This window comes from Rhinoderma darwinii, chromosome 1 (genome assembly GCF_050947455.1).
Source record: "Rhinoderma darwinii isolate aRhiDar2 chromosome 1, aRhiDar2.hap1, whole genome shotgun sequence".
Lineage (NCBI taxonomy): Eukaryota > Metazoa > Chordata > Amphibia > Anura > Rhinodermatidae > Rhinoderma > Rhinoderma darwinii.
In genome coordinates, this window is record NC_134687.1 from 137,909,076 (window position 1) to 137,929,655 (window position 20,580).

Genomic DNA, 20,580 nt, shown 5'->3' on the forward strand with positions numbered 1-20,580 from the left:
GAACGCCCAGCTAGTAAAAGTAGTAAAAACGCCCCGATGTACGCACATAATACACGCCCACTTGGACTTTTACTTTAAACACGCCCACTTGGACTTTTGCAAGCCTCATTTGCATAAATACAAAAATGGTCATAACTTGGCCAAAAATGCTCGTTTTTTAAAAATAAAAACGTTACTCTTATCTACATTGCAGCGCCGATCTGCTGCAATAGCAGATAGGGGTTGCAAAATCTGGTGACAGAGCCTCTTTAAAGAAGCACTTCCACAAATTTTTTTATTCTCTGGCCCATTAGAGAGGCACATTATGTAAATTGTGGTGAAGGTAATCTACCGGTGGCTGTTTTTGTGAGTTATCCACTCTCTTCTGGTCCTCCGCTGTGTCATGTGACCAGCAACAGGACTCTCCATCTACCACAGCGTCTCATGTGTGGACAGGAAGTCAGTTTCTCAATTCATTCCTATAAGAATCACATCGGGGCTGTGACAGTATTGAATAGAGAAACTGACTTCCCGTTCACACATGAGACGATGTTTCCGTAACTATTTCCTTCATATATTCTCAATAAAACAATCGTTAGATAGGAGTTTCAGACTTTTACCACCATTTAATTTTTAGTCTCATACATATTTAATTCTGGCTACCTGCCCTACCAACTATGGGAGGCATAATAGCTGCCTGATTTATTAATGGGTGCTATATGAATCCGTGTGCCGTAAGCTCCCCCTAATGGCCGCTGCAAGCAGCCAGAATTGTATTATTTAAAGTGAAACTTCGAGCTGAAAATAACTTTTTACAAAATAAATCTACTTAGGCTATACCTAGGTCCCGCTGTGTTAGATAATCGATCCATGAATGCTCATTTTCTGATTGTATTAAGGCCATAATGGTTCTGCCTGCTGTATGGGTCGGAGAGAGCAGCAGTGGTGTTAAAAGTTTGCCAAAATCACACAACCCTTTAGTCAGTGCCCTTCAGCTTTTGACCGTAGCTGCAGAGCACTGACATCATTACCACTAGCACAAGTGCCTGAAATAGCGCAATGATCTCTTACAGTTCAAAAAGAAATATATTGAAATAAATTCCCACAAGATTTTGGATCCATTTAATGAGAAACTACACTTTTTTTTAAAAGCCACTACCAGCTACAACAATTAAGGAAAGACATCTTTTCTTTTTTTTTTTCTTAATACAATCCTGGTTGTAGCTTATAAAAAGAATGCCTGAAAAAACAGCACCAAATAGTGCGCTGGTCTGGCATTCGCACTGCCGCTCTATTCAACTATATAGGAATGACGGAGATAGCCAAGCGCTGTCCCAGGGGTCAGATCCGCACCTATCTAAAATATTTAACCTATCTAGTAGATAGGCGATAACTGGTTATAACTGGAATACCCCTTTAAGATATGTTAACAAGCCTAGCCATCTAGCACCCAATTAATATTGTAACCTTTTTCTTAAAGGGACAATACACTTTTGTAAACATTTTTATTGCTTTAGTGCATCTAAAGTAAGAAATTAAGCAACTATACAAATAGTCTTGAAGAAAAGTATCCTTTCATTTTGTGTATACAGCTCCTATGCAGACTTATGTGTCTCCTTCATCACTGACTACAAACAAACCCTCGGCGTAGTCTGATCCTGCAGTCATGTGTGACTACCTTTCATCTTCCCCCTATTTTTACTAACCCACTGTAGGTTAGCAAGAAAAGGGAACAGACATATTACAACTGTTGTAAGCTGGGACACAGATTCCATACCACCTCACTTTAGTTGTTTTTTTGCCTTAGCCCTCCTGAATTAATGTATATATTTCAAAGCCTTAAAGTTTAGCTAAACGTTTGACAAACTTCTGACATGTCATAGTGACATGTCAGACATTTGGATTGGTGGGGGTCCGAGCACTGAGACCCCCACCAATCGCTAGAATAAAGCAGCTGAAGCGTTCGTGTGAGTGCTCAACTGCTTAGTTTCTGTTCTGCTTTTTCCGGAAATAAATGTATCGGTGTACGGACTCATAGACTTTCTATTTAAAGCCGAACTGACAAGAAGCAGCTGAGCGCTCACACGAACACTTCAGCTGCTTTATTCTAGCGATTGGTGAGGGTCTCAGTGCTCAAACCCGAACCAATCCAAACTTCTGACATGTCACTATGACATGTCAGAAGTTTGTCAAACGTTTACCTACACTTTAACCCCTTCCCTCTTTGGGCACTTTTGACCTTCCTGACAGAGCCTCATTTTTCAAATCTGACATGTTTCACTTTATGTGGTAATAACTCCGCAATGTTTTTACCTATCCAAACGATTCTGAGATTGTTTTCTCGTGACACATTGGACTTTATGTTACTGGCAAAATTTGCCCGATACATTCAGTATTTAATTGTGAAAAACACCAAAATTTAGCGAAAAATTGCAAAAATTAGCATTTTTCTCAATTTAAATGTATCTGCTTGTAAGACAGGCAGTTATACCACACAAAAATTTTGCTAATTAACATCCCCCATATGTCTACTTTAGTTTAGCAGCGTTTTTTGAACATCATTTTATTTTTCTATGACATCACAAGGCTTAGAACTTTAGCAGCAATTTCTCACATTTTCAAGAAAATTTCAAAATGCTATTTTAACAGAGGCCAGTTCAGTTGTGAAGTGGCTTTGAGGTCCTTAGATATTAGAAACCCCCAATAAGTCACCACATTTTAAAAACTGCACCCCTCAAAGTATTCAAAACAGCATTTAGAAAGTTTCTTAACCCTTTAAACATTGCGCAGGAATTAAAGCAAAGTAGAGGTGATATTTACAAATTTCATTTTTTTTTGCAGAAATTCATTTTTAATCCCTATTTTTTTGTAACACAGAAGATTTTACCAGAGAAACACAACTCAATATTTGTTGCCCAGTTTCTGCAGATTTAGGAAATATCCCACATGTGGCCCTGGTGTGCTTATGGACTGAAGCACAGGCCTCAGAATTAAAGAAGCACCTAGTGGATTTTGGGGCCTCCTTTTTATTAGAATATATTTTAGGAACCATGTCAAGTTTGCAGGGCTCTTGCGGTGCCAAAACAGTGGAAACCCCCCACAAGTGGCACTATTTTGGAAACTACACCCTTTGAGGAAATTATCTATGGGTATAGTGAGCATTTTGACCCCACTGGTTATTTGCAGAAATTTTTGGAAGTAGGCCGTGAAAATGAAAATCTACATTTTTTCAAAGAAAATGTAGGTTTAGCTAATTTTTTCTCAATTCCACGATGACTAAAAGAGAAAAAGCTCCACCAAATTTGTAAAGCAATTTCTCCCGAGTAAAACAATACCCCACATGTGGTCATAAACGGCTGTTTGGACACACAGCAGGGCTCAGAAGGGAAAGAGCGCCATTTGGCTTTTGGAGCTCAAATTTAGCAGGAATAGTTAGTAGAGGCCATGTCGCATATGCAAAGCCCCTGAGGGGCCAAAACAGTGGAAACCCCTCAAGAGTGACCCCATTTTGGAAACTACACCCCTTGAGGAAATTATCTAGGGGTATAGTGAGCATTTTGACCCCACAGGTTATTTGCAGAAATTTTTGGAAGTAGGCCGTGAAAATGAAAATCTACATTTTTTCAAAGAAAATGTAGGTTTAGCTAATTTTTTCTCAATTCCACGATGACTAAAAGAGAAAAAGCTCCACCAAATTTGTAAAGCAATTTCTCCCGAGTAAAACAATACCCCACATGTGGTCATAAACGGCTGTTTGGACACACGGCAGGGCTCAGAAGGGAAAGAGCGCCATTTGGCTTTTGGAGCTCAAATTTAGCAGGAATAGTTAGCAGAGGCCATGTCGCATATGCAAAGCCCCTGAGGGGCCAAAACAGTAGAAACCCCCCACAAGTGACCCCATTTTGGAAACTACACCCCTTGAGGAAATTATCTAGGGGTATACTGAGCATTTTGACCCTACAGATTTTTTGCAGAAACAATTGTAAGTAGGCAGTGAACATGAAAATCTAAATTTTTTCAAAGAAAATGTAGGTTTATCTTATTTTTTCTCACTTCTACGAGGACTAAAAGAGAAAAAGCTCCACCAAATTTGTAAAGCAATTTCTCCCGAGTAAAACAATACCCCACATGTGGTCATAAAAGGCTGTTTGGACACACGGCAGGGCTCAGAAGGGAAAGAGCGCCATTTGGCTTTTGGAGCTCAAATTTAGCAGGAATAGTTAGCAGAGGCCATGTCGCATATGCAAAGCCCCTGAGGGGCCAAAACAGTAGAAACCCCCCACAAGTGACCCCATTTTGGAAACTACACCCCTTGAGGAAATTATCTAGGGGTATAGTGAGCATTTTGACCCCACAGATTTTTTGCAGAAACAATTGTAAGTAGGCAGTGAACATGAAAATCTAAATTTTTTCAAAGAAAATGTAGGTTTAGCTTATTTTTTCTCATTTCTACGAGGACTAAAAGAGAAAAAGCTCCACCAAATTTGTAAAGCAATTTCTCCCGAGTAAAACAATACCCCACATGTGGTCATAAACGGCTGTTTGGACACACAGCAGGGCTCAGAAGGGAAAGAGCGCCATTTGGCTTTTGGAGCTCAAATTTAGCAGGAATAGTTAGCAGAGGCCATGTCGCATATGCAAAGCCCCTGAGGGGCCAAAACAGTAGAAACCCCCCACAAGTGACCCCATTTTGGAAACTACACCCCTTGAGGAAATTATCTAGGGGTATAGTGAGCATTTTGACCCCACAGATTTTTTGCAGAAACAATTGTAAGTAGGCAGTGAACATGAAAATCTAAATTTTTTCAAAGAAAATGTAGGTTTAGCTTATTTTTTCTCATTTCTACGAGGACTAAAGGAGAAAAAGCTCCACAACATTTGTAAAGCAATTTCTCCCGAGTAAAACAGTACCCCACATGTGGTCATAAACGGCTGTTTGGACACACGGCAGGGCTCAGAAGAGAAAGAGCGCCATTTGGAGCTCAAATTTGACAGGGATGGTTTTGGGAGGCCATGTCACATGTGCAAAGAACCTGAGGGGCCAAAACAGTGGAAACCCCCACAAGTGACCCCATTTTGGAAACTGCACCCCTTGAGGAAATTATTTAGGGGTAGAGTGAGCATTTTGACCCCACAGTTTTTTTGCAGAAAATTCTGGAAGTAGGCAGTGAAAATGAAAATCTACATTTTTTTCAAAGAAAATGTAGGTTTAGCTAATTTTTTCTCATTTCCACGAGGACTAAAGGAGAAAAAGCTACACAACATTTGTAAAGCAATTTCTCCAGAGTAAAACAATACCCCACATGTGGTCATAAACAGCTGTTTGGACACACTGCAGGGCTCAGAAGCGCCATTTGACTTTTGGAGCTAGGATTTACACAATGTTGCTTTTGGCATAATAAAGGGGTTAATGAATTATGAAATTACTAATTTATGGATGTATGGTACTCTTTGAAGCAATCCTTGATACACAGGCCTGGTTTTTCGGGGCAGGTTTCACAGTGGTAAATAGTGTCTTTTCTTATTCCCCTTTTGGAACACACTCTGCACCTTTTTTGTGTCCTTCCCTTCGTTGCAATTTGGGGCACTTCATTGGGGAAATGTTGCCCTGGTACAATGCGTGGAGTATCGCTACCAGCAGATGTGCTTGGGCCCTCCCCTGCCTGGTTCCCAAATAGAAGTGCCTTGATCACCACCTCTTGGAAGTTAAGGAATGTCCCTGTCCGGCCTGCACATCGGGATAGTACGTAAGCATTATACATTGCCATCTGTACAATGTGCACGGCCAGCTTTTTGTACCATGTCTTTGTTTTCCGTAGGGCACTATAAGGCTTCAGTACTTGATCAGAGAGATCAACCCCGCCCATGTACTTATTGTAGCCCAGGATGCAATTTGGCTTCTGGGTCACTGTGGTGGTACCTCGTTCAGGGACAGGGGTGCAGCCGCTGCCATCAATTGTGGTCAATATAAGGACATCCCTCTTGTCCTTATATTTGACGAACAGCATGTTCTCGCTGCATAGTTCCCTGCTCTCACCCCTTCTGAGGCTTTGGCTAAGCAGTGTTTTAGGGAGGCCTCTCTGATTTTTGCGCACAGTACCGCATGCTACAGTACTTCTGGCAGAAAGGCACTTAAATAGTGGGATGCTGGTATAGAAGTTATCGACGTAAAGGTGATAACCCTTGTCCAGCAATGGGTGCATCAAATCCCACACTATTTTCCCACTAACTCCCAGGACGGGGGGGCATTCTGGGGGTTCAATAATAGAGTCCTTCCCTTCGTAAACCCTAAACCTGTGTGTATACCCAGATGTACTCTCACACATTTTGTACAATTTAATTCCATACCTTGCCCTCTTATTGGGCAGGTATTGGCGGAATTTAAGCCTCCCCTTAAAATGAACAAGGGACTCGTCTATGGAAATATATTTATCGGGGGTGTACACTTGTGAAAATTTGGTGGAGAAATGATCAATGAGTGGCCTGATTTTAAAAAGACGGTCAAATGTGGGGTCGTGCTGGGGCGGGCACTGTGCATTATCATTATAATGCAAGAATTTTAAAATGGCTTCAAAGCGTGTCCGGATCATGGCCATGCGGTAAATTGAGGTGCTGTACAAAATATCCGCACTCCAGTATTGCCTAAGCTCTGGCTTCCTCACTAGTCCCATATGCAGCACAAGGCCCCAAAATGTCATCATCTCCGCTGCATCTACTGGGGTCCACCTAACAAATGATGAAGTGGGGTTTTGGGTTAAAAATTGTTGGGCGTACAGATTCGTCTGGGCCACCATTAAATTAACAAACTCCTCAGAGAAAAAGACCTTGAAAAAGTCAATTTCTGTGAGGCCTTCAGTCTCAAACTGAATTCCTGAGCTGCCTATGAAATCAGGAATTTGAGGCTCATAATTTTCGGGGAGTGGAGTCCACACGGGATCAATCATTGGGGTTGGCTCAGCTGCTCTCCTGGGTCGCCTTTGGGGGGGTTCCTCATCACTGGAGGAGGAAGAGGAGGAAACTAAAAGGAGTGGGGCATATTCTTCCTCTCCCTCGCTGGCCGACTCAGTGTCAGAGGCAATGATGGCGTATGCCTCCTCCGCTGAATACATCCTTCTGGACGATTGAGACATTTTGATTTATTACAGGGTGTGGTGTTTTGACACGTGTAATCAACTTTTATTTTTACACAGGGGGGTGTGTGTATGTGTGGTGTTTTTACACGTGTATAGTGAACAGAAATTAGAAGATAAGAAAGAAGAGAAGAAAAGGAAAAAAAAAAATAGAATTTACTGTACGATCGTCAGTTAGAAAAAAAACAACTGAACGTCCGTCAGTAACTGACGCTATCTATTACTAAAAAAACCTGTAGTCTAACTAACTTGCTACAGCAAAACTAGGTTCTAAAAATTTACTGGACGAACGTCAGTAAAAAAGCAACTGAACGTCCGTCAGTAACTGACGCTATCTATTACTAAAAAAAACTGTAGTCTAACTAACTTGCTACAGCAAAACTAGGTTCTAAAAATTTACTGGACGAACGTCCGTAAAAAAATAACTGAACGTCCGTCAAGTAACTGACGCTATCTATTACTAAAAAAAACCTGTAGTCTATCTAACGTGCTACAGTAAAACTAGGTTCTAAAAATTTACTGGACGAACGTCAGTAAAAAAACAACTGAACGTCCGTCAGTAACTGACGCTATCTATTACTAAAAAAAAACTGTAGTCTAACTAACTTGCTACAGAAAAACTAGGTTCTAAAAATTTACTGGACGAACGTCAGTAAAAAAACAACTGAACGTCCGTCAGTAACTGACGCTATCTATTACTAAAAAAAAACTGTAGTCTAACTAACTTGCTACAGCAAAACTAGGTTCTAAAAATTTACTGGACGAACGTCCGTAAAAAAACAACTGAACGTCCGTCAGTAACTGACGCTATTACTAAAAAAAACCTGTAGTCTATCTAACGTGCTACAGTAAAACTAGGTTCTAAAAATTTACTGGACGAGCGTCAGTAAAAAAACAACTGAACGTCCGTCAGTAACTGACGCTATCTATTACTAAAAAAAATCTGTAGTCTAACTAACTTGCTACGCACACTATGGAAAGCTGCGGGTGAAAAAAACCTAAAAAAACCTGCGTAAAAAAATTACCACAGATGCTGATAACTAATCAGCAGTCTGTAGCCGCAGGGTGCACACAGATAGATGGTGCAAATTTATAATTGGAAAAAAAATGACAAAAATAAAAAATTCCTGGACCAAAAGTTGAGCACAGATGCTGATCAGTGATGGTGGTCACTGATCAGCGCTCAGTGGGCACAGGACTCGGACAGGGAGGGGGTGGGGTGGGGTATATTGGGACAGGGAGGGGGTGGATTGGGACAGGGACAGGCCCAAGGGCAGGGACAGGCCCAAGGACAGGGACAGGGCCAAAAAAATCTGTCTGATCACAAAAAAATAAAAAAAAAAGGTGATCAGACAGAAGCAGCAAAAGGGCTTTCTTATTTTTCACACAGTAATGCAGGATGCACTACAAATTCCAGAAAATCCGCAGCAGACACTCTCTCAACCGCTCTGCACGCTGCCTCAAACTGGAATGGCGGCGTGCAGAGCAGTGTCGATGTACACAACACTGCCTGGTGCACTGATTGGTCGGTCGTTACAGACCGACCAATCAGATCGCTCCTAGAGGTGGCATCACTGCCACCTCCCTAGGTGACGTTGGTGGCGATGGGTGTTGTCTTAGACAGCACCAATCGCCACTGTCTAACTGTGCCCTGTGACTCCAGGGCGCAGTTTTAACAAAAATCCCTGTTATTGGCCGGTCAGAATTGACCGGCCAATAGCAGCGATCGCCGATGCGGGGGGGCCAAAACGGCACCCTGGGCGAGTAGTAGAGATGGCCTGCTGTCATGGACAGCAGCCATCTTTACTTTGTCACGGTGCAATTAGCACCGATGACCGTTTCCCGTTGCGCCGTACATGTACGGCGCTTTGCGGGAAGCACCTCCCGACAGCGCCGTACATGTACGGCGCATGTCGGGAAGGGGTTAAGGGTAACACACGCCCTATTTACGTTTTATGCCTCGAATTACGCCCGAAAAAACGGCTCCAAACCGTCTGCAAACATCTGCCCATTGAATTCAATGGGTCTTACGTGTTTTGTGCAGACAGGCTTTTTTTATACGCGCCGCTGTCAAAAGACGGCGCGTAAAAGACGCCCACCTCAAAGAAGTGCATGTCACTTCTTGGGACGTAATTGGAGCCGTTTTTCATTGACTCCAATGAAAACCAGCTTCAATTACGTCCGTAAAAGACGCTGCAAAAAACGCCTGCACTTGTCAAAACGTCTGAAATTCAGGAGCTGTTTTCGCCTGAAAATAGCTCCGCAATTTCAGACGTAATTGGCGTTGCCGTGTGAACATACCCTAATACCTTCCACACATCAATTCATCACTGAGTTGATTTGTGCAGTTGAATTTCATTCATCATTTGAATACCAAATGAAGCTGCCAGTTAAGGCCACTATAGAGACTAATATTATTGCATTAACATATCAATTAACAAAGCCAAAGCCCAGTTTATTTGTTGTTTTTTTAAATGCAGCCCGTATGAAGTGTTTTTAATTATTTCATTTAATGATTCTGCCTTTGTTTTGCCCAATTGCATTATTTTATTAATCATTTTATTATTGCTATTTCCTGGTATTGTATAAATAACAGCAAAAAACCTTGACCACGTTTGAATGTTCAAAAATATTATTTGAAAAATTATTTTAACATATCGCCATATCCTTAATATTTTGATGTTTGCAGATGTTGCTGCCCCCTTTTTAAAGTAGTGTAATCTCTGAATTTTCTCCCAGATTATCATAAACAAAGTGGGAACCAGATTTCTCAGAAATGTATCTTACATATGTTCAATAAGCTTTTCTAATATTTTATTTTCATGATGAACAATACTTTTTCAAAACAATTATTTTTTGCCTAAAACTGGCTGCGCAGAGCCATTATACGGCACCCAGAGACTTCTATAGGGCCCTACTCTCTCTCTATATGCTTCCAATTTCATCTGAAGAACCACACAGATTTTTGTTTCTCTAAGGATGTGTTTACATCAACGTCACCCTTCCGTTCACGGGTTTCCGTCGGAGGAACCCATGAACGGAAAGCCAAATGGAAACCATATGTAATGACGGGGTAGGGAGACAGACAGGTGAGCCCTAATCTACCCGCCACTCAGTCCCTGCCTACTTGCACGACCCGTCCTAGGCGACGGCGTACAACTGGGCGACGGTCCCTATGCTTAATACGTGCATGACAGACAAGGGTACACAGAAGCTAAGGGAAATGGGGCAGTTTCCCACGGCAACACCATGAGCAACAAGAGTAGTGAACGAGCCGAGTCAAACCAGCAGTGTACGAGGTACCAAACGCAGAGCAGGAGCGTAGTCATGAAAGCCAGGGTCAAAATGAAGCAGAGGTCAATAGTAATGGCTGGAACAGCAGAGCCAGGAAACAAGAGATAATCACAGGCAAAGACAAGCAGGAAATGAAGGTATAAATAGACCGAGGGCGGGAGCTAGAACCGTCTGGCCAGGCTGTGATAGGTTCTCCCACTCCTCAGCCTACCAGCCTGAGTGGTAGCAGATCGAGTCACTCTATCAGACCTAGGAGCAGATGCAGACTGATTAACCACGGGCGTCGACACAGAAGCTGTGTCAGGTAAATCCTTTACACCATAGCTTCCGTTTGTGTTACCATTGATTTCAAAATTAACTACGCTATTGTTTCCGGTGAAAAAACTGACAAACGGAAACCATTAGTAACTAAATCATTACCATTGAAATCAATGGTAATGCAAACGGAACCAATGGTTTCCGTTTGGCATTCTGTTCATGGGTTGCTCCGACGGAAAGGTCTAATGGAACCCATGAACGGAAGGGTAATGCTGATGTGAACACAGACTATGGCCCCATGCACACTACAATATATTTCATCCGTAATTACAGATCCATTCATTTCTATTGGCCACGGACACCTTTTTCAGTATTTTTACTGATGGGTGTCCGTGCTGAAGAAATTATAGAATCTGTCCTATTCTTGTCTGTAATTACGGCACGGACTCTCCCATAGTAGCCTATGGGTGCTTCCGTAAATACGGACGGCTACGGTGTGCATCCGTAAACCGTCCGTATTTACGGAAGCGTTGCTAACATTATTTGCAGCCTCTCTTTTTTTACGGATCCGTATATATGAATCAAATATGGATGCAATACGGACCGTATTTACGGATATATGGATGAGTTACGGATGACTACGGATCTGTATTTATGGATAGATGAAAATATGGTCGTGTGCATGGGGCCTAACTGATTTTATTTTTACACAAAAATCTAGTCCTTTAATTCTTTAGAACAACACTGGTCAACAAGAAATCAGGTAGCCAGTACCTCAATATTTACTAAACACCTAACTAATATAATTTCTTAAACACCTAATATAATTTCTTAAATGGTCAAATTGGCTCCTGGCGTAGCCTGTCTGGCGCTTAGATTTTACAGTAAATTGTTCACCCCAGCCCTAGCATATAGAAATAACATCTTAAAAAACAAAATAGCAAAGAAGACATGACCGGCGTCTCCTCTGCCTTTCCTTTTCAATAGATTATTGTAATGATGATCTAATTGCATTCAGTCATTAGATTTTTGTAGCCAGTGTTCATTACTCCTTAGAAGCTCCCGTCTGCCCTCTGTGGTAACCTAATTTAACATAATGTTGTAGCATTTGTTGCCACCTTAGGTAACATGTCAGGGTGCTGGGCTCCACAGTGACTGAGCTATTCGTATAACCCTGAACTATTTGTAATATAATAATATACATATATATAATGTATAGATAAATGTTTTGATGCATTGTAAGAGGCTGAGAATTGATAATTCATATATTGATTAAAGTTTCCCCAAATCTGTGCATATGGTGGAGCAGTTACAAGATATATGGTCTTCTTTTATAGTGTGTCCTTCTTGCAATAAAATACCTTTTATTATTGCGCTTTTTCTGAATTCCTGTAGACCTTGAGAGTGTATCGGCACCATATGTCATGATTGTAATACTGCAGTCTGCATCCCGTATTCCATTGCAAACATACATCTAAAGAGCAACACTGATCACTATCTGACTCATTTGTGACACCACCAGGAGTCCGCCAGCACCATACTTTCATCATTAGGTGATAGAATTCTTACAGAAACATGGATAAAATAAAGTTTTAGTTGAAGTTAGAGGGATAAGGCCAAACAGACCCAAAGCTGCATATCAGTTTCATCATATATTAGCATAAATATCCGTGTTTGAAATAAACTTATTGTTTAAAGTGATACTTGCTGGGATATGATGGCGGATTTTATGCAGTGGTTATGTTTTTGTAGTTTATGTGGTAGCTATAAGGAAAACATTCACAGTGTTTATAGACTGGTCACACATATTCTCTATTTACAAGGGATTAGAATATGTGGTCGTAACACCAGGCCCCAATGATACTTAAGCTCTTTTCACACTGCATTTAGTGGTTTCCATTTGACGTATACGCCGGGAAAAGCTTAGACGTATACGTTAAACATATACGTTAAATGCCTAATAGTGGCATCTGTCATCCATAGACCATAATGGTATCCCTCTAACGGATACGTCATGAACTTTTGTGACATATTAATTATAGTCTATGGGTGACGGATTTTACTGTTAGGCATCCGTTAAACGCATCATTCACCCATAGGCTATAATGTCATCCATTTAACAGGTACGTCATTGAAAGCATACGTTAAACGGATGTCTGTGACGGATGCCATACAGTGGCAACTGTAACCTCTAGGCTACCATGTTAAAAAAAAAAAAGTAGACATTTAGTACATACTTTTTTTACTGGATGCCTCCGGATAGAATGGTGTAGTGTACTTCTCTACTCTATCCAGCAAAGCAATAGTATACCCGATATATATCACTCGAAGGAGGCCAAAAGAACACTCTTTTGGCCTCCATCAGTATAATGGAAGCTTATGGGTGCTTTTCACGTATGCGCCGAGAGCTTTCCCAAACCATAATAATAATAATCTTTATATATCGCCAACATATTCCGCAGCAATTTACAATATAGAGGGCATATATACAGACAATATCAGACATTATATAGTGACAGGGCTAATTTAGAATTCAAACAAGAGGAGTGAGGACCCTGCTCGTAAGAGTTTACAATCTATGAGGAAATAAAGGAGACAAAAAATGTTTGTTAGGTACAATGGTCCAGCCATCTTTTATACATATGGGGATGGACACATAAAGCTGCGTGAGCCGGTCACCAGCCAGTGTCAGTGTATGACAGACATGAAGTGCTCTAGGGTGCAAGGGGTGTGGGGGATACTGCTGAATGAGGGGGTAAAGTTCTGATCACTAATGTAAAGGGGGGCCAGGGAAAGGAGTTAGATTAGGGAATGTTATAGGGCTGTCTAAATATATGTGTTTTCAGGGCACGCTTAAAACTGTGGAAGTTAGGAATTAATTTGATTGGGGTAGTGCATTCCAGAGGACTGGTGCAGCATGAGAAAAATCTTGGAGACGGGAGTGGGAGGTTCGGATTATGGAGGATTTTAATCTAAGGTCGTTGGCATAACGTAGAGCGCAAGTAGGCTGGTAGACAGAAATGAGGGAGGAAATGTAAGGAGGTGCAGCACTGCGGAGAGTTTTGTGGGTGAGAATAATAAGTTTGAATTTTATTCTGAAGGGGATGGGCAACCAGTGCAGTGACTGGCAGAGGGTAGAGGCATTGGTGTAGCAGTTGGTCAGGAAGATGAGCCTGGCTGCTGCATTCAGGATGGATTGTAGAGGGGAGAGTTTAGTGAATGGAAGACCAATTAGTAATAGGTTACAAGACGAGAGTGAATCAGAGCAACAATGAGAGTTTTGGCTGTTTCCTCAGTAAGAAAAGGGCGGATTCTGGAGATGTTTTTGAGGTGAAAATCAGAGGAGCGTGAAAGTGATTGTATGTGAGGAGTAAAGGAAAGACCTGAGACAAAATAACCCATTGACAGCGGGCGTGCTGCCTAGGATTTAGGTTAGTGCCACACACAGAGATGGAGACATCAGGTTTAGGTAGGTTAGTAGATGGTGGGAAAACAAGGAGCTCAGGTTTCGAAAGATTCCGTTTCAGATATAGAGAGGACATGATGTTAGAGACAGTGGATAGACAATTACTGGTGTTTTGTATTAGAGCAGGGGTGATGGTCATGGGAAGAGGTATATTATTGGGTGTCATCAGCGTAGAGAGGGTAAGGGTATGTTCACACAGAGTGTTTTCAGGCGTATTTTGGGGCGTTTACGCCTCGAAAAACGCCTGAAAAAAACTGAAGCAGACGGGGCGTACGAAAAATAAGTGCATGTCACTTCTTGGGACGTTTTTTGGAGCCGTTTTTCATTGACTCTATAGAACAACAGCTCCAAAAACGTCCGTAAAAAACGCGGCGAAAATTGCAAGTGGCTTAAAAAACGTCTGAAAATCAGGGGCTGTTTTCCCTTGAAAATAGCTCCGTATTTTCAGACGTTTTTAATTTTGTGTGTGCACATATCCTATGAGGAGAAGAAGTAGAACAAACGTAAAGGGAAAAACCCTGTCAAACGTACAGAGAAAAACGCAGTGTGAAAGCGGCCTAATAGGGACCTAGCTATTTGTTCCAAGACATGAGTATCCCAGGCTTTTACCGTGCAGCCTAGATGTACTCCAAACTTTTTGCTTATGGTAAAATGTTAAATTGTAAAGAATAACACAGTTACACAGTATCCCTGAGTTGGCAGTCTATATGATATTATAGTTGTATTATCTGTTCTTTTTTCAGACATCTGTTCCATAAGTCCTGTGTGGACCCCTGGTTATTAGATCATCGCACTTGTCCAATGTGTAAAATGAACATTCTCAAAGCTCTGGGTATACCGGTAAGACTGTACGACATCTAGAAACACATTGGTTGCTACACATAATATTTGATTAGCATTGCAGAATTTCTAGATGTCCTTCATAAATTAATTCTAATCATAAAGACAATGCATGAAAATATTTAGTCTAAGGTCGAGTACACCGAAAAGTATGTACTATTATTTTTGTGTGTGTGTGTGTTTAAGAAATCTCTAACTGCTACATCATCCCCACCTGTCGGAATACTGCTTTAAAATTCTAACATGAGATAACCCTTACAGCAAGTAAAGGAGAACGTTTCAACCGTTTAAGACATCTCCATTGTGTATCTCCATTGTGTAACCGAGCTCCTTCACCCCAAGGCCTAAGCATGTGATTGTTCACTTGGGCACTGAAAAAAAGACATAATAGTTTCATAATTAACATTTAAAGAGAGAATATGTTATAGCTTAGTACCGGACCCGCATTGACAGTCATCTGTTTGTTTTAATATGTATATTTAATGTACAGCGAAATGACTGCATGCCTGAAGACATATATTCGTGTCTCTCCAGCTGATGACAGAGAGAAATGTAACTTCTCCATGTCATTCAGTACGTGTTGACTTCAAATAATATTGTATGATTTGTTTTGCTATGATACAGCTTTTTGGTTTGTGACAAAGAAGTATGGGTGTAATCTCTGCAGAAATAAAAGGAAAACTTCAATTAAAAGTGAAAAATGGACTGTCACATAATGTCTGTATGTGTTTACTATCAGTGCCTTGTAAAGGCTTTGTGCTCCATGTGTTAACTATTACAGTATTGTTTCTACACTGTAGAAGTTAGGTTTCGTTCACATCTGCGTTGGGGTCCCGTTCTGACGTTCCGTCTGAGGTTTCCGTCAGAACGGGACCATGAGCAGACACAAACTGACACCATTGATTTCAATGGTGACGGAGCCAGTGCTCGTGGTTTCCGTTTGTCTCTTTTGTGCACCGGACCCGTCGTTTTGCCGGAAGGAATAGAGAAGTAATGGCGTAGTCGACTACGCGATTGCTTCCGGCAAAACGACGGGTACGGTGCACAAAAGAGACAAACGGAAACCACGGGCACCGGCTCTGTCACCATTGAAATCAAACTTCCGTTTGGGCCTGTTCACATCACGTTCGCTTTCCGTTCCGGGGTTCCGTCGGAGGTTTCCGTCGGGTGAACGCCGCAACGGAAAGTGAAAGCACAGCTTCCGTTTCAGTCACCATTGATCTCCGGGTTTCAGACGGAATCAATAGCGGAGTCGACTGCCCTATTGATTCTGTCGGAAAACCGGAAACCTGCCGGAATGGTGACGAAAAGGAAACCATTAGCGATGTTTCCGTCACTATTGAGATCAATGGTGACTGAAACGGAAGCTGTGCTTTCACTTTCCGTTGCGGGGTTCACCCGACGGAAACCTCAGACGGAACCCCAGAACGGAAATGAACGGTGATGTGAACAGGCCCTTTGTGTTTGCTCAGGCTCCCGTTCTGACGGAAACCTTTGACGGAACGTCAGAACGGGACCCCAACGCGATGTGAACAGAGCCTTAGTGGTTCTTGTTTTCGATTACATATATTGTATTGACATAATGACTAGTATCTGGCATCATCGCTCATAGAGTCATGCATTATACAAAGACTCTCTCCAGAGAAAGACACTTCCCACTAACAGCAATCTTTCCTGTACATCCCAATGAGAGAAACATTTCACCAAGCCATGTATGTATCACTTGTCTTCTTTTGAGCAATTTCTCTGAATCCTCTCCCCAATCTCATGCTTGTAGTCTCTTTGGGAGTGTCTATGATCAGAAGCTCCTGCAATGGTACAAGATGGGATTTTGGCTTTCACAACATTTGCTCTTTGACACCGCAATAAAATTGTATTTGTTGTCTACCTTGCGCAGTCTTATAATCTTCTTCCACATGGCTTTAGGTTTCTGCTTAGGTTTTTATTACATACCCATTTAGCATTCTCTGTGGTTGGCTGTCTGTTATCTAGTTTCATGAATTGTATTGGAATAACTTGTATTATCTAAAAAAAAGATTAAAGTTGAATATCTTTGTATAATAATAATAATACACCGTGTTTATAATTTTTTTACTTTTTTGTCTCATATGTTTTCCTAACAGCCAAATGCAGATTGCTTAGATGACATCACTCCAGATTTTGATGGTTCAGTAGGACCGCCAACCAATCAACTTACAGGAGCGAGCGACGTCACAGTGAATGAGAGTTCAGTAGGAGTAGACCCCGCTGTTCGTACTGTAGGTGTTTTACAGATCATCCAAGATGCTGATGTACTTCCACAGGTCGGAGAGGTCAGCTATACTATGAGCAGTGAGTACTCTTTTCTAACACACAGATATAATAAGGGTAAAAGCTTTATTAATTAGGCTCATGGGTCGATCAGTAAGAAGATGTATGTTTTCTGACCTTGGAAGATGGTAAATGTTGTATTTCATTCTTAACTGGAGGCCAGATCATACCAAATACATGTATTTTTCCAGGAAAAGCCACATATTTATAACATGTGCTCGCATAGAGGGGAAGTTCTTGAAGGAGCACTAAATCTTATTAAAGTGCAGATTATAAAAAAGAGCTGCAGATATCATTCTTGCACGTAAACCTAAAGGTCTCTGTATCTTTTCAGAACTGAAGGTATGTGAGATAAAGTAGTAATAAATGGGGAGCCAACTGAATAGCAAACTTCCCTAAAATTCCATATTATGTCACTAGGCTCTATAACTATCTTTACATCTATATTTTCTTCCATATTGTAGATACAAACATTGATCAGATATGGACGTAAATACAGATGAAAAAAATATAGATGCTGCATATAGGAATTACGCACGTGGGACCAGCTCCATTGACTATCGTTTGCTCCATATTTGTAAATCTTGGGGCTGATACACTAATTATTTTGTCATTTAGCCCTAAGGATGGTGTATAACATTGCACAACTGTAAAGGATCTGCCAGGCACTACTTCTGTGTATACGCCCATGGGTAATCAGTCTGCACCTGGTTCTATGTCTCTGAGACTGACTCCATCTTCCACCCCTCAGGATGGCAGGCTTAGGAGTGGGAGAACCTATCACAGCCTGGCCAGACGGAGCTAGCTCCCGCCCTCTGTCTATTTATACCTGCCTTTCCTGTTCCTCCTTTGCTTGTGATTCTTCTCGTGTGGTTTCCTGGCCTTGCTGCAGCTTCTAGCTATTTGACCTTGCTTCATACTGACCCTGGCTTACTGACTACTCTCCTGCTCTGCGTTTGGTACCTCGTACACTCCTGGTTTGACTCGGCTCGTTCACCTCTCTTGTTGCTCACGGTGTTGCCGTGGGCAACTGCCCCATTTCCCTTTGCTTGTGTCCCCTTGTCTGTTTGTCTGTCGTGCACCTACTGAGCGTAGGGACCGTCGCTCAGTTGTACCCCGTCGCCTAGGGCGGGTCGTTGCAAGTAGGCAGGGACTGAGTGGTGGGTAGATTAGGGCTCACTGTCTGTTTCCCTACCCTCCTGTCATTACATAATCACAAGCCCATATACCTAGGCTACCCTGGTCCCTCACACTACTATGGACCCCCTTGAGACCCTGGCTCAGCAAATGCAAAGAGGGTCAACCAGCCTGACGCTACCATGGTAGTGCCCCTCACCTCACCTCTTGAACCCCATCTCAAGTTGCCTGACCGGTTCTCAGGGGACCGGAGGACTTTTCTCTCCTTTCGGGAGAGTTGTAAGCTCTACTTTCGCTTAAAGCCCCACTCCTCAGGTTCTGAGAGCCAGCGGGTGGGTATAATTATGTCCCGGCTCCAGGAAGGGCCCCAAGAATGGGCCTTCTCCTTGGCTCCTGACACCCCTGAACTTTCCTCCGTTGATCTTTTCTTTTCTGCTCTCGGACTCATTTATGACGAGACTGACAGGACTGCCTTTGCCGAGAGTCAGCTGGTGACCTTACGTCAGGGTAAGAGACCTGTGGAGGAGTATTGTTCTGACTTTAAGAAGTGGTGCGTAGCTTCTCGGTGGAATGACCCTGCCTTAAGGTGCCAGTTTAGGTTGGGTCTGTCGAACGCCCTGAAAGACCTGCTAGTTAGCTATCCCTGTTCTGACTCCTTAGACCAGGTTATGGCTTTAGCGGTATGACTTGACCGACGTCTTAGGGAACGACAACTTGAACGTTTTTGTGTTTTCCCCTCTGACTCCCCCATGATGCCTCCCGAGGTCCCGTTGCTTCGCTCTTCCACGGAAGACTCGGAGGGACCTATGCAACTCGGGGCCTCCGTCTCCCCCCGACAACGTAGAGAGTTCCGCAGGAAGAATGGTCTCTGCTTCTATTGTGGGGATGACAAGCATCAAGTGAACACCTGTCCTAGGCGTAAGAATAAGCAGTCGGAAAACTTCCGCGCCTAAGTGATCATCGGGGAGGTCACTTGGGCGCACAGGTATTTCCCGTAAATATGAAACGTAGTAAAATCTTGCTTCCCTTTCAGGTCTCTTTTGGTGGTAGGTCTGCTACCGGCAGTGCCTTCGTGGATTCAGGGTCTTCTGCTAATATCATGTCTGTGGAATTTGCTATGTCTCTAGCTATGCCTTTTTGCTTAAACCTGTCCCGGTAGTGGGTATCGACTCCACTCCTCTTGCTAATGGTTATTTTACTCAGCATACCCCTGTTTTTGAACTACTTGTTGACTCCATGCATTTGGAGCAGTGCTCTGTACTGTTGATGCAGGGATTATCGTCCGATTTGGTTTTGGGCCTTCCCTGGTTGCAGTTGCATAATCCCACGTTTGACTGGAATACTGGGGAGCTTACCAAATGGGGTAATGAATGCTTGACGTCATGTTTTTCTGTAAATTCTATTTCTCCCCCTGAGGAGGTGAACACGCTACCTGAGTTTGTTCAGGACTTCGCCGATGTTTTATCTAAGGAGGCCTCCGAAGTGTTACCTCCTCATAAAGAATACGATTGCGCTATCGATTTGGTACCAGGAGCTAAGCTCCCTAAGGGTAGGATATTTAATCTTTCTTGTCCCGAACGTGAAGCCATGAGAGAGTATATCCAGGAATGCCTGGCCAAGGGTTACATTCGCCCCTCTACTTCTCCGGTAGGTGCTGGCTTCTTCTTCGTAGGGAAGAAGGATGGTGGTCTTAGGCCATGCATTGACTACCGTAACTTGAATAAGGTCACTGTAAGGAACCAGTATCCCCTTCCTTTGATTCCTGATCTCTTTAATCAAGTTCAGGGGGCCCAATGGTTCTCTAAGTTTTATCTACGGGGGGCGTATAACCTTATCCGCATCAAAGACGGGGATGAGTGGAAGACTGCGTTTAACACGCCCGAAGGTCATTTCGAATACCTCGTCATCCCCTTTGGGTTGAGTAATGCCCCCGCGGTCTTCCAGAATTTCATAAATGAGATTTTAAAAGATTACCTGGGGGTATTTCTTGTAGTGTACCTTGATGACATACATTGAGCATGTCAGGAAGGTGCTCCAGGTCCTTCGGGAAAACAAACTGTTTGCTAAGACCGAAAAATGTGTGTTTGGGGTGCAAGAGATACCATTTTTGGGTCAAATCCTCACTCCTCATGAATTCCGCATGGACCCCGCCAAGGTCCAGGCTGT

General features: G+C 42.5%; 1 protein-coding gene across 1 annotated transcript in view; it reads left to right on the top strand.

The window, feature by feature from the left end:
• The window catches only part of RNF150 (ring finger protein 150), a 239,106-nt gene that overhangs the window by 153,448 nt on the left and 65,078 nt on the right, over positions 1-20,580 (top strand). The window contains exons 5-6 of the mRNA XM_075860413.1: positions 14,871-14,967; positions 17,091-17,298. Coding sequence (XP_075716528.1) covers positions 14,871-14,967; positions 17,091-17,298 — 305 coding nt within the window. The remainder of the gene's footprint in view (positions 1-14,870; positions 14,968-17,090; positions 17,299-20,580) is intronic.